Here is a 16,364-nt window from a genome sequence, read left to right on the forward strand (position 1 = left end):
TTAGCACCCTGAGTAAATGGTACCACTTCTCACTCATAAAAGAGAGCTTTGTTTTACCTCTTGGTGTGTGATCGCATGCTTTCACAAAGTGTATGCAGCCTCTGAGCACCTGCCTGTACTTAGAAGGGTTTGAACCTGGATGTAAGGTGTTATTTAAAGTGTAACGACATATGTCTGTTGCAATAGTTGTGGATGAAAGACCTCAGAGGTCATCTAACAGGTGACAGCACAGTGAGTAAAACCCTGAGAGAGTTAGCCATGAAACATACCTAGGCCAGTCCAGTCCAGCTACCTCCATGATAAAAGGCAATTTCCCTTTGCCATAAAAAAGATAAAAAAAATAGCCCACCATTAGGTTTTGCAAAATCACAATCCATGACAGTCTAGATAATTTTCTTCCAGTGCTTGGCAGATGATAAAATATATAATTACTGTACACGATATTATCAAAACGTAAAAATATTTTGATGAAAGACTCAGTACACTGTGCATGGAGTTTTCTATCAATCCACAGGACTTTTATTCAGTACAGGCCTACTGTGACAACAACTGCAGAGTTGCTCATCAAAGAGCAGTAGACTTCCTTAGAGGATACACAATAATCCTCAACATCAACAGGAATGTGTCTCCACCCATCTGCTTAATTACAATGGTAAAGCCCCCTTGTCCACACACAACCCCCCTCCCCCCTTCCCCTCACCCATCCCCTCCCACACACACACTCACGCACACACTCATAGGAAATAGCAAACATGCTGCATGACCCCATGCAATAAATTTTCAGATGACACCTCACTTGTGGTGATACAAGGATGAGCTGGTTTTAATTAAAGAGAAATTTAAAACCAGTAATTTCTGTTTTCCCACATCCCCACAGTGAAAAGTGTGTGTGTGTGTGTTTGTGTGTGTGTGTGTGTGTGAGAGAGAGAGAGAGATTTTTGGGTCAGTGGTTAAGGTTAGGGTTATGGTTAGGCAAGTGGTGGTTATGGTTATGGTTAGGGTAAGTCTCCAGGAAATTAATGTAAATCTATGTAATAGCACCAAAAATTACTAACTATATACGTGAGTGCGTGTGTGTGTGTGTGTGTGTGTGTGTTTCGGTAAAGCCAGTAAGAAAAGGTGCAAAGTTCTCATGACACATTCTCCCTCCCTCCCTCTCCGAGACTCTCTCTCTCGCTCTTACGGTGTCCTTTTTTCCATTCCCCCCCCCCCCCCCCCCCCCCCCCCCCCCCCCCCACCCTAAACTCTCTCTCTCTCTCTCTCTCTCTCTCTCTCTCATTCTGTGACAAAATGCATCGTCTTTATCGCTTATCCCCCTTTAATGAAGTGGATGCGTGGAGGTTATGGTTATTTAACAAGTTCGTGAAATTTTAACAATCAAGTTCTGTGTTTGATGGCTGAAGCGAAGTATAATCAGATCGGAAAGAATTAAGGGAACAGGGAAGGGTCACGGCAGTCATGGGGGACCAGAAGATTGGTTCAGGTGGGAATGGAATGAAAAGGTAAGGACTTAAAATCGTTCTACAATTTTCATAATGAAACATACTTCTCGTCTAGAAGAGACCGGCAGCCTTTAGAGTAAATGAAGTTCATATTTTTTAACTTAAAATTGACGTGACGCACAGATTGCTCGACATCATTTGGAGCGTCAAACTGACTTATAAACATCACAGCCCATAAATTGCCACTTGGCACAAAACAAGAAACTTCAACTTGACGAAATTCAATGGAACATTTACTTTGAGACCGTAAACACTCCCCAGACACCAGACTGGTGTTACTTCGTGTTTTGCATCCACCTTATAAGAGCGTGCGCGCAAAGCTAAAGGAAAAAAAAACCTAATGATTTCTAAGGCAAAGTACTATTTAAAAACGATATAATCTTCTTTGTCAGGTTCATCAGTTATGTTAAATGATCTGAAGTGTAGTTTTTTTTTTTTTTTAACGTTTAGAGTCATCACTCTTTCTTAAGACTCTCTCAATATTTCTTAGAGCGAGCGCGTTGGTGTTCTTTATCGATGTGCTTTAAGCATTCAGATATTATAGGCCCACTACAATTAGATTTTTAAGTGGAAACGGAAAAAAAATCATAAAGGGTATGAAATTCACTCTGCGATCAGATAAAGCATACAAAACCATTTGATCCTGAATCCTTGAATCTTTGACTTGAGTTGTCATTTCTTAACTTTACTCCAGCCAGTCCTACTTCCTGTTTAACGGTTAATCTTATTTCTCAATCAGAGAATGGGTTGTGGTTAATGGTCGGTTGTTATCCAATACCATGGCAACCAGGTTATTATGGCGCAGTGGCGATGTGTTGGATTATTATTATAGCCTAACCTGTCCACTTCCTACAGCGTTAGCTATATAGACCAGGTTACATGTCACTCATGTAAGAGAGATATGTGAAATCCATAGGTGAAATCAGACAATGGCTTATTTAATGATGGATCATCTATCCTAAGCAATGACATCTTGCTTTATTTTATAGAATTGTCCGTAAATGTTCCTCCTCAGTGTCCAGGCCTGGCATGCATTGTACACTCCGATTATTATTTTGCAGTCTCAACTGAAATTTGAATAATAAATGCAAAGCGCAGAGGCGCACGGCCTGTGTAGACGTCTCAATGTGCACCTGCTATTTTGGTTCACGTACGTGCAGCAGCGCAGCATGCAAAAGGGCTGGATGAGGGTGTACAGATCAGAGAATATAGTGATTATTAAATACTTAATCAGCCAGTCACACCACTGCTCTCATATCTCTGAAACAGTTGTGCCAGGAAGGAAATGTCTGGGTGATTAAGAGCGTAACGACATAAACACACATCACCACAAACCTGTACCCACAGACAGATGGAATATAGTTTTTTTTTTCATCAGTTAGTTACTGTAATAATGATAGAAATAAAAAATAAAGACATTAATTTGGTGAAGCCGTTTATATGATTATATCAGACCGAGTATTTCAGCAATAATTCTGATGTATCTCACCTCGTACAAGGTCACACAGTTTAGTCGTTTATGTTACACCAGAGTGTTTTTTGTGCATCGCAATGTGTTTCAAGCATAAAACATGAGACGCTACTTTTCCTAAAAAGAAAGTTGTAAAAGAGGCTAATGAGCTCTGTTAACCCGGCGTCTCCTTCGTAATGAAGCAGTACATCGAGTTATAACCGACCAGTCTGATATGTGCAGGTGTGTCTGGTTATTCTTTAGCAGGTCAGTCTCATCAGGTGATTTAATGAAGATAAACACAGTGAGCGGTCGTGCGTAACGGCACTGCCCTATGACGCAGCACTTCTGAGAGGCTGCAGTTTTATCAACATATCAGTCTGAATGTATGAAAAATATGAATTGTTATTATTATAAACTCAACGAGCACTTCATTAAGAACACCTGTGCAATCTAATGCAATCCATCTAATGAGGGCTGGTGCCCTCAAAGGTGCCTCCTCAGTATGATAAAGTTGACAGTTTGTGAGGTTGGTCACATAGCAAGGCTTTTTGGCGATTAAAACACGTGTTTGGATTAAATTTGAGTAAGGATGCATTACTAATGTATGTAGATGGTAAAGTTGTTTGTTGTTTGTCTAAAGTTGGTTTTATGTTTAGGCCTGTCCAAAGCTGTATAACATGCTAAAGAATATACTAGATATACTACATGGATAAGTTATAGCTAGCGAGATATGTACTTAGCCATCTCTATACTAAATACTTGGTACAAACTGGAAATCAACCTTGTGGTGTAGTAAAACTTCATTTTATTTCACATCATATTATTAATCATTAGAGTATTCTTTATTCAAAATATGTTTACAAGCATTTAGCTTGGATTAACATGTGGAGAGGGAGATTAGCATTGGGTTACTTTATAATTACAGAATGCAAAGAAGAGAGAGAAAATTGAAGACAATACAAACAGATCTGCAAAATGCAGCTAGAAGCAGCAAGGCAGGAAATGAGAGAGATAACATTTGTACATTTGTATTAGTTATTAGAAGGATGCCCAGTAGAACTTAAACGTAGGCATGTTCAAAAGTTTTAAAAATGTATCCTGTCATGAAATCTGGAAGATAACCCTTTGAGTAACCTTGCTAACAGACAAACAGACATTGAGGAGTGAAAACAACTTCCTTGGTTGTGGCAAAAACATAACCTGCTAGTGCAGTTCTAGTGCTGTATGTCAGTGCCTTACCACCACAAGTAACAGGAAAGGCATGACAAATGATAGAGCTGCCCAGTCTTTCAAGGATGTTTGCCAACTCTATGACACGGAGGAAGACAGTACTGTCACTGCACTTAAGATGTGCCACTCTTCCTCTTCCTATGCTCTCCCTATCAGCAATGTCCAAGCTATGCTAAACATGCCTCAAAGAAAATTATGTGGACACAGCGTTCCCAAAGCAGGCAAAACTCAAAATATATGCGACATTGCCAGAGACAACTGCATCAGTCGATTGCTCATTCTCCAAACTGAAGCTGATCAAGACAGAGGAAACAGATGCTCTCAGATCTTCTGCTTTTGTGCATTCAGAGATATGTCCCACTTGACCATAACGAGGTCTTTAACATTTACAAACTCCCAGCCCAAAGAATTCTCCTTTTATTTCACCAATCTTGTTTCTTGATTCTCTGACAAGATTGCTCAAAACAGCTAATTCTCAAAATGTTAATAGTTCCATGTTTTTACCAGAGATGTGTTCCCATTCCCTGTAGATTGTATAACAGGGATGTTTGCAAAATAAATGTTTAAAAAGTAAATCCTTTTTAACACTGAGGTGTTGTTTCCTTATATTTGGAGTCACCCTATAACATGTGAATCTTAATTGGGGGATGCAGCCTTTTTACTAAACATGCATTGCTGTTCTCTGCTGATGGGGGCCCATTGAATGTATCAGGTGCCCTTTATATTTTTTTCGCCCCTGCCCCTCAGACAGCCTGAGTCCACCACTGTAAGAACACAATATAAACCAACATAATTAAAACTAGATTTTTACACAGGGCCCATCTACAAAACAGGCCCACAATATTAGCTAATAAGGAAATACCGGCCTCACTGTAATTGATATTGTACTTAAATGGTGCGACTAATCAAATGACCAAAACCAAATGACATGCAGTTGCTCACTCTGTGTGTAGTCGGTAATCCAGCCTCTGGAACACATAAGTTCAGGTTATTTTTATGGTAGGCCTAACAAATATTGTGGCTCCAAGAAGTCCTCGAAATTAAACGTGTGTTGTCTTCTGTTTTATTGATAGATCTGGAGTTACTGTAAAAGAGCATTTTCATTTATTTGTTTATTTATAGGGGAGAATGCACTTCACACATTAATCAACACTGACATTTAACAACCTTTAAATATAAAGTAAGAAATAAAAATAAAGGTTTAGTAAGTGCCTAAATATTTGATCAAAGCCAACCAATTTAACCATTATGCTGTAAAAAGTAAGCCTGGTTTCTGCTGGTGTTAATTACGGACAAAAATGCCTCATAGTGTTTAGCCTATATGTTGTAATAGCCTATTAGGGTACTGTTGAAGGACAGTGTTCACAATTTTTCAAGTCTGTCTTAAAACAATAGTCAGATGCCCAAAATCATTCGTCCTGTTCATACAGAAGATCCCTTCATAATGCACTTACAATGTAGGTGATGGGGGCCAAAACCTACAGTCATTCTGTGCAAAAATGCAAGTTTATTTGAAGTGTCCAAATTAGTCAAATCAAGTAGATATTTGTGAATGTTACAGTCTTTTTAGTGCCAAAGTCGTTCTTTTTGTTAATATACTTCCACCGCAGCTCAACAGGGAGACACACATACATGGCAGATATCTACTAGATAGACAGTGTAAGGGACCAAGCTGGCAGACAAAGGAGACTCAGGTGGTTTAAAAAAAAGAGAGGGTTTTTATTTTACCCAAAAAATGCAAAAAAAAGGTACAAATGACAAAATATGTAAATAAAGTTCAGGGCCCATAAAAGAGGTCAAATAAACAGAACTCAACTAAAGTGAACTTAACCCTACTAACAGACCTTCCAAAATGAACACGAAGGGGAACATATATATACTGGCTGATCAGACCATAAACACAACAGGTGTAACTGACAAATGACAAACACTACCAACCAAGCAATAAACAACAGAATTCCCCCCCAAAACAAGTTAATTCAACTAAATCAACTAAATCAAAAATACCCAACTAAACATTCAGTAAAGAGAAACAAACAATATGACTAAACTTGAAATAAACAGTTCCTCCCTATGAGGTGGCAGGAATTGGTATGACCCAATTGGCCACTTCCTGTATTTAACCATTCCATGTCCTGGTGCGCATCCTTTGCCCAGGCCTGGCCAGATGTCCTCCAGGAGCAGCACCCCAACACTGGTGACTCAAAAAAATGAAAATTAGAACAACTTAAACTAATGACTGTACAAAAATTAACCAAATGTGCGCGCTACAAATAGAAACTAATGTACTGCCAAACTGTAAAATAAAATGATGTATGATGTATGAAACAAAATCCAGTGTGTTGTTATTTATTTGTATGTAATGTGAAATGTAATTAAATTAGCTAACTGAGGAAAAAATTAACTACAAATGTAAAAGAGACCAAAGTGTGAGTGCCAGCTGGGATACAAACTTCAAAGCAGCTGTGTGGCTGCAAGTGCGGCAATCACAGACAGTTATATAAATAGATAGATCTTATACTCTGCAGCACAAATACAATGGACAACAGCAGACATTCCACATATTATCACGACACAATACATGGATACAGTCAACATCACAGAAACATAGTACACACATGCATGATAATGCATGTCAGGCACCTGTGAGGAGGAAGCTAGAGGGAGGAGTCCAGAGTTCTGATAGCTAAGGGAAAAAAGCCATTTGTGAGGCGTTTAGTGGATAGTGACCCTGCGGGAAGGAGCGGGAAGAGGTGATGAGTAGGATGTGATGGCTCTGAGATAATCTTGTTTGCTTTACGGTTTGGTGAGTAGTTTTTTTGTCCAGCTGGAACAGAACAGAAGTTGAAGCTTGATCTGATATTTTGAAAGCTGTCTAAGAAAGTAAAGTCATTGTTGGGCTTTTCCAACGATGTGCTGAGTGTTAAGTTTCCACTTCAGGTTGTTGCTAGTGTGTGTTCAGAGGAATTTAAAAGAGTGTGTGTATTTAATTGCTTTCACAGAGCTGTTCTTGGATATAAAGTGAGTGGTGTACAGTGAGAAGAACCAGGGGGAGAGAACACAGCCCTGAGGAGCTCCTGTGCTGAGGTTATGAGGGTGTGAGGTTAGGTTATTAACCCTCACCCTCTGTGGCCTGTTCCACTGGAAGCTCCAAATCTAGTGGCATATAACCACACTGCAAAAATGCCCTGTCAAATTTAAGGCCAAACTTTCTAGATATAAGCATGATTGCACTTAAAAGAAGCAATTTTGGCTACTAGTAAGTGAATTTTACGTGATGAGATGTCTTCAAATAAGTCAGGCTGTTTGACTGTCATTATAACACATGAAATCTTGAAATAAGATCAAGAAGACTAATTTCAAGCAATCTAGTTAATGCAAAAGAAGAATTTATCACTCAAAACTAGGATACTTTTTTATTTAGCATAAAATCACTTAAAATGAGATTTATAAAATTCTTGTTTTTAGGGAGTTAAGACCACATGCTCTTAAAGTAAGAAAATTTGACAATTCCCTCAAAAAAAAAACATGTTTTTATTAACAAGGACTCAGGGAAAGAAACAGCAATTCACATAGTCATGTCTTGATAACTGGCTTTTAAGACTCACCTTAAAATGTTCTGCTTCTGTTAACAAAGTTGTGAATGTTCCAAAAAACACATTTCCCCTGGGGGCTATTTTTTGGCAGAAAGACCGATTCATTGTTTCAAGTCATCAAACAGTCCTGAACAAACAGGATTGTTTTTTGTTTTTTTTACAAATACTGGATACAGAATTCAAGTTCACACATGTATAAATTGTCAACAAGCCAGAAAAATAAATTTAAAAAAATGAAACTTAAATTATCAGCTGACAAACCTGTGCATTTCTGGCTCTACTTTTTAGTGAATTCTTCCCATTCAGCTATAGGTTTCTTGTAAGAATGAATAAGGTCACACCCATGAATACTGTCCTTCAGTACCTCAGTCTGGATGACGAATAACAAAGTCGCAACACATTTGGGGTTGTTGAGGTTGAAGGTGTAATAAGACCCCATCAGGATGAGGAGCCTCATGCATTTCCTTAGATAAGGACATTAGTGGCATTGTGCCAACAGCCAGCAGGAGGTGTGGACTGGACTGGTGATGGGCTGTTTCTGGAGAAACACATTGGGGTCCTCAGATTGCTGAGGGCAACAAAGTAGAGAGAAAAAGTAAAACTAAATTAAACCTCAGGCATATCAAGTTTACAGTGCGTCACTAGCTGATACAAGCTTTTTGGGGGGCAAGTTCGGGAAGGAAACACTGAAGGAAGTGCTTTCAGTAAAGTAATGGCTTGTTCAGCTGAAAAACAATGATACATCAAATGCATCGTCCTTGTTTCTGTTAACGGATTTGACTGTGTCATTGAGTGTTGTGTAACTGAAAAGTAAGCACAAAAGAAGAAAATACTTTCGTGCAGCGCCCAAGGCGGTGTATTCACAGAAAAACTATGCTGTTGGTGAATGACAGTGTACGTGTGTATATGTGTGTAGTGTGTTTATCTCTGAAACGACATGAATCTTAATGTCACCTCCGCCAATTGTACATAATTTTGCTGCAACCTGAAAAACTGGCCTGAATGTGGCGCTAAGAGAGAGGTTGTGGGGTCACTGAAATCAAATTGTTCTCCTTCTAAGGGACATTGAAGGTACACAGCAAAATGAAAGAGTAAAATAAAAACTATTACAGTTATTGGATCAGCAAACTGGAGGTTTGGCTTGATAGTGCGGTGACAGTCAGACAGTGTAGTCGGGGTGAATCTAAATATAAAATAGCACTTGTCAGTTGCACGAGGGAAAAACAAGCCAATAAGGGTCATCTGTATACATGACAAATGGTGTTTAAGACCACTAGTGACCACTACTACCTTGGAGCTACCATTTTGCTGTAATTCAGGCAAAAAAATGTGTATAATTTGCAGTCATCAAAAAGAAGATCCTGTCCTATCAAAATAATGAAAAAAGCTAATACAATCACATCTCATGCAGCCGTGACATGTTGCACCCAACCTATAATACATCATCTTCTATATTTGCATTATGTTTACATTTATCCAGACCCATTGATGGCGTCCACACACACAGTCTAGACCAAAAACAAAACTTTTAAATTATTATTACTGCCATTAATAATAATAATAATGATTTATTATCCCAGAATTAATCGAGAACTTCATTTCTTAGTTTGTTTTTTGACCCGCTGACCTCCCCTTCTTACTGACGTGTAATTATAAGATCGACAAAATTCCAATTAAATTATCAGAATATCACAAACAAGCTTTATTGTCATGGAAAATGACCCCTCAGTGTTATTATATTTGGTACAATGGTGACATTTTATACAAAAACAGATCTATCTTTTTAAATAATTGGTTTGAACTCACAGGGTCATTGCATGACTTACAGTGAATTTATCTTCCATTTTAATTTTCCAATATTGACTAAAGAATATAACCTTATTCTACTGAAATTTGATTTCATCACCCTATTGACACTCCCTGTGGTGAAATCTGTTTTGCACCATCTAAAAATAATAATAGAGCGGGACGTTCCTTATATCAGTAAGAGTATTTCTATCCCATATGTCACCACTTATAGGAATAATTTTGTAAGTGAAATTCCATAGCAGAAGGTTTGGCTGTTGCCTCACAAATGTCTCATCATTATGTCATCAAGATAAGATAAAGTATGTGTCATTAAGGCTTCTAACCTTGAAGTGGATGTTTTACAGACATATCCCTTGTATCTAGTTAAAAAATAACTCAAAGTTGCTTATCAAGACAAGGCAAGTGGCATTTACTTAAATTAAATCAAAGGATCTTCATTAGAAAGCACCAGATAACCAATATATTCTAAAAACAAGACCAACTAGGTTTTGAATTTAAAGATATGATCATTACACCTGGTTGGATCTGCAGATTTTGCAGTGCAAGTGTGTGATAAAGAGTTTTGCATGGGTTGTTGGAATTAAAGGTGGAAATAAAGCCTGAGAACAGGATGCATGTTTGGTGTTTCAGGGTGTGGTGCAGTGCGGTGCAGTGTCCAACATCCTCAACAGACCGGTTGGCTTGGTATGCAAAATGATACACATCCATCGGTGGGGAGGTGCAGAATTTCAATTATGACAATGATGCATGGAAATGCGTTCATAGCCATAGATGTTAGGGCAACTGATCTAAAGTCATTGAGGCAGGTGATCTTTGAGGACTTTGGTACAGGACTGAGGATGGAGAAATGAGGGACTGAGGCTTAGAGAGGTTTTAAATATGTTGGAAAACACTGGGGCCGATTGAGCGACACAGGGGCTTCCCTAATGTTCAGCTTCTTGGACGTAGCTCTCACGTTGGAATTTGGGCGGGGGCTGGTGTTTCAGTCTAATGAGATGGCTCTTGAAGTGCCAACCCCTCTCCTACACTATCAGTGACACATGTCATACTCTACTTGCTGTAACACATATCTAACGCACCCTTCCTCATGTGGCGGTCCATTTAAATTGACATGGGCTGCGCACTTTTGCTCTGCCAATAACCCAAGCCAACAATGCAGCCAAAACCTGAACGTGAACACATTTAATGTCAAAGTCAACAACTCCCCTCATGGCGCTCCAGGGCGGCTCCGCGGAGTGTCCTGTTCACCCCGCCGACCCCGCAGCTGCCCCTGCCGGCGTCACAAAACTCCCTCGCCGGTATTTCCTCGTGTCAGCTTTCGCCCTCAAACGCGCACTCAAGGCGGAGGTCGGCGTCCTTCTGTCCATGCTCTTCGCGTCTCCACTTGGATCACGGCGGCTCTTCGGGTTATTCTCCTCTGAGGTGCAGGGGATCACTGCTTCACATCAGTAAGATATGAGGCTGCTGGCTGTTTTCTCTGATGTTGGCTGCAGGTGTCTGGTGGTAGCAGGTGTTCAGGCACGACTTGTTGCGGGGTTTTGTTATCTGTTAATCGGCTGTGTCATGACCTATTGGCTACTATAGTTCTCCTCTGGTCTTATCATGCCTCTGCCTTCTTCTCTGATTTTTTTTTTCTTTTACTGATGTTTGATGCTTATATTACTGAGTCCTCCTTCTACCAATTACAGCCCGTCCCTCTGGTCGTTTTGCTTGTAGGCCTATTTCTAGAGCGTTTTGCAGGTTAATTCATTCTGCAGTTGATTGAAAAACACATCTTGAACTTTTGCAGTTTGTTCATGTTTGAGATGTAGAGGGGCTGTATGAACTCCTCCTAAAGCTTCTTCTCCGGAGACATCATACAATACTATATCATAAAAACATCGAAGGAAACGTCTTATTAGGGCTGCAACTAATTATTGTTCTCATTATCACTTAGTTTCTCAGTTAAAAATGTGATGCTATAAAATGTGAGATAATAGTCCAAAAAGCCCAAGGTAACATCATCACATTGCTTGTTTTGTTCAACAGACACTCTAAACACTATTTTGATAGTTGATTAATCATTTTGAGTCATTTTTAAAGAAAAATGAACAAAAATCCTCTGGTCTCAGCTTAGATGTGAATATTTTCTGGTTTCTTTAGTCCTCTGTGATAGTAAACTGAATATCTTTGGGTTTTGAACTGTTTGTTGGGACGAAATGAAACATTTGAAGACATGAAGGAACAGTATTTATCTGACAACTTATGGACCAAATGACTAATTGAAAAAACAAAATAAACAAACAAAAATAACACAGATTACTTTATGATGATAGTAATCATTAGTCGCAGCCCAACAGTTAATCAGCCTTAACAGTTTGTTTAAATGCACAGCTGTTCTGCTGTCAAACATATTTAAATTGCTTTGCTCATTTAAATGAAAGTTTACTATAACTAAAGTATGCACTGTGCAGCTGTTGTATGTAGGAAAAATGAACAAAAATGTAATACAAATTTCAGTATTGGTAGATGCTCAATATAAAGCCTTGTATCTTTCCAACCAGAAATCCTAAAACTTTGTGACTTCAGATAGAGGCTCTGGCTTTGGGTCCTCTGAGCCTCAGTAGGTCAGTTCAGTAACCTATCCATGTTTGTATTTAGAATTGACTTTTACAGTGCATGAATGATAATTAACTGCATAGCTGATATGTCCTCGTCTGCTGGGTGTTGGGTGGTTAGATTTAAACATCTCAATTCAGTCGATGGCAAAATCCCCTCAGTGGTGGGAGGAGCATTGCTGGAGGATGGCCCCTACTGTACTGAGACCACACATAGGTCTCAGTACAGTGTTGGTGGCCAGCTCAGACATTTACTGCAGATACTGCAACTAGCAATACTTCTATTATTACTGGTACTCCTGTTATTTCTACTTAGAGCTGAACTTTAAAATCAGCTGGGCCGATATATTGGCTTATTGTAAATGTATCATATCAGTGTACATGTGGTCTGATAAATAACAAAAATTGTAAAATGTTCAACTCATTGCATAGCTTGGTCACAATTTAAAAAACAAAACAAACTGTTTTATAAAATTCTGTTATTCAAATTAAAGATTTCAAACACATTACATTTACCAAGGTATTTGTTTTCCGTGTGTGAAGTTTTATCTGATCGGTGACAGTTAATTTTAGTGAACATCCATACATTCTTATGCTGTACATACATCATACATTTTCTATATCCTGATATAAATGTTAATTTGGCTTTTATTGCAGCCTTAACACATTCTACAGGATAGAGATGTACTTGCTTAATAGTAATATGACAGATCTGTCTTATTTTGAAGCTAGATACTTTCTCACCAGTTTTTCTTGTCTTGTCTTTTTAGAGCGCTTGCAGAGAGCCTGAGTCATCAGAGGAAGCCTACGTTACTCTTCTGCTTCAAGTTCCTACTTGTGCTCTGTTTCTTCATCCTGTGTTACGCTATGTCCAGCAACTCTCCGTCATGGTTGTATAATGACAAGGGGAATCTAGCTCCTCCTTACCGTGTCCATCCAAGACTCAAAGTTAAACAAAATGAAATCCATGAAAACACCAAACCACATCCTGTACAAACTGCTGTTCGAAATACTTTTCCATCTTCAGGAACTACGCATCACCTAGCTTACCCACGGAACTACCACTTTATTATGGATAATGCAGAGGTGTGCAAGAATAAGACCCCTTTCTTGGTCCTGATGGTTCCAGTGGCACCTCAAAATGTTGACGCTCGGGATGCCATCCGGAAGACATGGGGCAAAGAGAACCTGGTTCAGGGCGAGGTGGTCTTTACTCTGTTCATGCTGGGCCTCGCTGGAGGAGCTCATATTGATCTGGAACAGGAGAATCAGCAGCACCATGACCTGATCCAAAGTAACTTCATGGACACTTACCTCAATCTGACGGTCAAAACTATGGTGATCATGGACTGGCTGGCCACCCGCTGCCCTACAGCAGCATATGCCATGAAGATTGACTCGGACATGTTCCTAAACATTGATAATCTGGTAATCATGCTAAAGATGCCAGGCATCCCAAAGCTAAACTACCTGACAGGGATGCTTATGTGGAATAGGCCAGTTGTCCGCTCGAAGGCTTCAAAGTGGTATGTTCCTGAGGAGATGTACCCAGATCCCAAATACCCAACATACACTCTGGGCATGGGATATGTCTTCTCCAATGACCTTCCAGAGAAATTTGTAAACATATCAAAATCAATCAAGCCCTTTAACATCGAGGACGCTTACATTGGAATGTGTATGAAAAAGCTAGGACTTACGCCCACATCACCGCCGAATCCCTCCCAGTTCAAGGCCTATAACACAAAATACAATCGCTGTGAATACTCAAAGATCATCACCTACATCCTTGGGTCTTCACAAGAGTTGGTGAATTACTGGACAGACTTGAAGAGGCCTGGACCACCTTGTTAGGTCAAGGATTACTGTAAATGCACCGAGGAGTCACTTGGGTGGAAAGGGTTAGGTGGCAGGGAATTGGGGGGCTAACTTATTTATAGTTTTCTACTGTTCTGCTATATAATTCTCCTTTTTCCTCATTTCAGAAATGAGAATTAGGATTACCAGTTTGAAAAGGTTAGAGCTCCCCTAGCAATTGCACTCTAAAAGATGAATATGAAATGGGGGAGATGGTCAAAGGACATACTTTATTTAAACTCCTTAGGGTTGGCAACAAAACAAATGTGAAGGAAATGTTTATTTTTCCTGATGTGAAGTGGAAATGTTAGTGTTTTTGCCCATCAACTGCACTATAGATCAATGTTTTTATGAGCAGGTCCCTGTATTGTTTGTTGGTTGTGCTTGAAACATGCATGCCACAAGCACAAGGGTGCCTGGATACACATTTCTGCTAAACTGCAGGGTGGAGTAATGCTACATGAAAGTAACAATGTGTCAAAAACAGGATGGGAAGACCACTTGAAGCTGATGGTAAACTGTGCCTCAAGAGTACACCCTACATTTTAAGGAGTGTGTGTGTGTGTGTGTGTGTGTGTGTGTGTGTGTGTGTGTGTGTGTGTGTGTGTGTGTGTGTGTGTGTGTGTGTTTACTATAAGCACTCCTCAGGGTACCTTTTAAATAACAAAGGACACAAGCCATTGACCACTTGCAGAAAGGAGTAAAAGTTTATATTATTTTATTGTTCATTTTGCAGATGAATGTAATTTTTCAAATTAAACTATTAAAGAAGCCAAACTATCATGAAACCCTTGACCTGATATTCATAGTGAAAGCACTTTTTACTATTTTGATTTAATTTCTTAAAATTTAATTTTGTCTTTTTTCCATCACCAAATCCGCAAATATACTCTCAAAGCAAGTGGCTTCATGGGTTGTGAGAGGTTTATAACTAGGTATCATCATACTGATTTGTAATGTTTAGCATGCGGCAGCGGTCTTGAACAGCTGAGTTTTCTAGGTATCCTAGAAGTTCTTAAATGATAAGTTATGGTCTAAGTTATGGTTCTGAAGTTTAGCTGAAACTATTATGAAGCTTTGACACTGTTAGCCAGATCAAGTAGGAATCTTCCAAAATTACAGTCCCTTTAGTATGCAATTCTTCTGTGTTACTGTCCAGTCTCCATTCCAGTTCACCTCTGTCCATGGAAACACACACAGGACATCTTGTACAAAAAAGACTAACTTTGGAAGATACTGATTTGTCTAATTCTGCTTGTTGAAGCCTCGTATTAGCTTCAGCTGAACTGCAGAATGCATTTTTTGCACTGCACAAGGATATCCCCCATCTCTTACGTTGGAGTTGTGCTAGGAATGGATCTTTTTTCACAGTCACTATGGAGAGGAGGAATGATTAGAGCAACCAAGAACTTTCCCAACATACTTATGGTCATGCCAGTGTTGAATTGGGATAGACTAGACAAAAATCTGAATTTATCCTTTTTTTTAAGGAAATTCTTATAGTCTAGTAGGTTAGAATTTGTCACCACTTTCACTCCATGAAAGTTAGCAAAGAGACTATGAGTGACTGTTTTGGAGGTTTCATATACAATTCTGTTGGAACTTTAAGACCTCATCTGCACTACCTATATTGTATACACATTTTTGATACTTAAAGAGAATCTATACCTACATTATTTGGATGGGAATCCATAATAAGTGGTCTTTGATATGAAACATTTCGGAAGGCCCTTCTGTAGCCTACATCTTTAGTGAACCGGGGCCTGAATCACAAAGCAAGTTCAACTTAGTCTGCCTCTCTTGGGGTTTAACTGGCTTCACTGAGCCTAACGTTGGTGATCCTGGAAAACTGGTATCACAAAGCTGGTTATCAACTTGCTCAGTCAACTCTGGGTTTTCCTATGCGGTGTAGTCTTGTGAAAGATTGTTGTTGTTAATTATGAGTGAAATTATCAGAACCATGAATGAAGTAGCCTACTTAACATGAAATGAAATAAAATGGTGATACAAGAGACCTGCAGGAAAATTTGTTTATATCAACAGTAAAAAAAGTCATATTCAACAAGGTGAAATGTAGTCAATATAATCACATAACTACAATAGAAGAAGAAGCTGTAGAAACACTAGAAATCATGTCCAAATATTAAAAATAAGGCTAAGGCTTAAAATAAGTATAGGAATCATTATAGCATAGAGTGAGTATTCTGAATATGTGATGCACATGAAAAAAAAACATGATCAGACTGCTGGCGATTTTCTATATTTTGTCAACTACTCTAATGTGCAGAGCCAAACCAATGATGAACTGATCTACTTACAA

The 16,364-nt window shown here is 39.0% G+C and overlaps 1 protein-coding gene across 2 annotated transcripts; it reads left to right on the forward strand.

The window, feature by feature from the left end:
* The first annotated feature begins 1,266 nt into the window (after window positions 1–1,266).
* Window positions 1,267–16,056, forward strand: LOC137180102 (beta-1,3-galactosyltransferase 2-like). Of its 2 annotated transcripts, none has more exons than XM_067585324.1 (2): window positions 1,267–1,502; window positions 12,958–16,056. In XM_067585324.1, exons 1-2 carry the CDS (start codon window positions 1,459–1,461, stop codon window positions 14,039–14,041), a joined length of 1,128 nt encoding a protein of 375 aa, XP_067441425.1. In that variant the 5' UTR covers window positions 1,267–1,458; the 3' UTR covers window positions 14,042–16,056. The 2 variants fall into 2 exon arrangements, with proteins under 2 accessions (XP_067441425.1, XP_067441424.1); XM_067585323.1 differs by lacking the exon at window positions 1,267–1,502 and adding an exon at window positions 10,602–11,038.
* Window positions 16,057–16,364: the final 308 nt, after the last annotated feature.

This window comes from Thunnus thynnus, chromosome 3 (genome assembly GCF_963924715.1).
Source record: "Thunnus thynnus chromosome 3, fThuThy2.1, whole genome shotgun sequence".
NCBI lineage: Eukaryota > Metazoa > Chordata > Actinopteri > Scombriformes > Scombridae > Thunnus > Thunnus thynnus.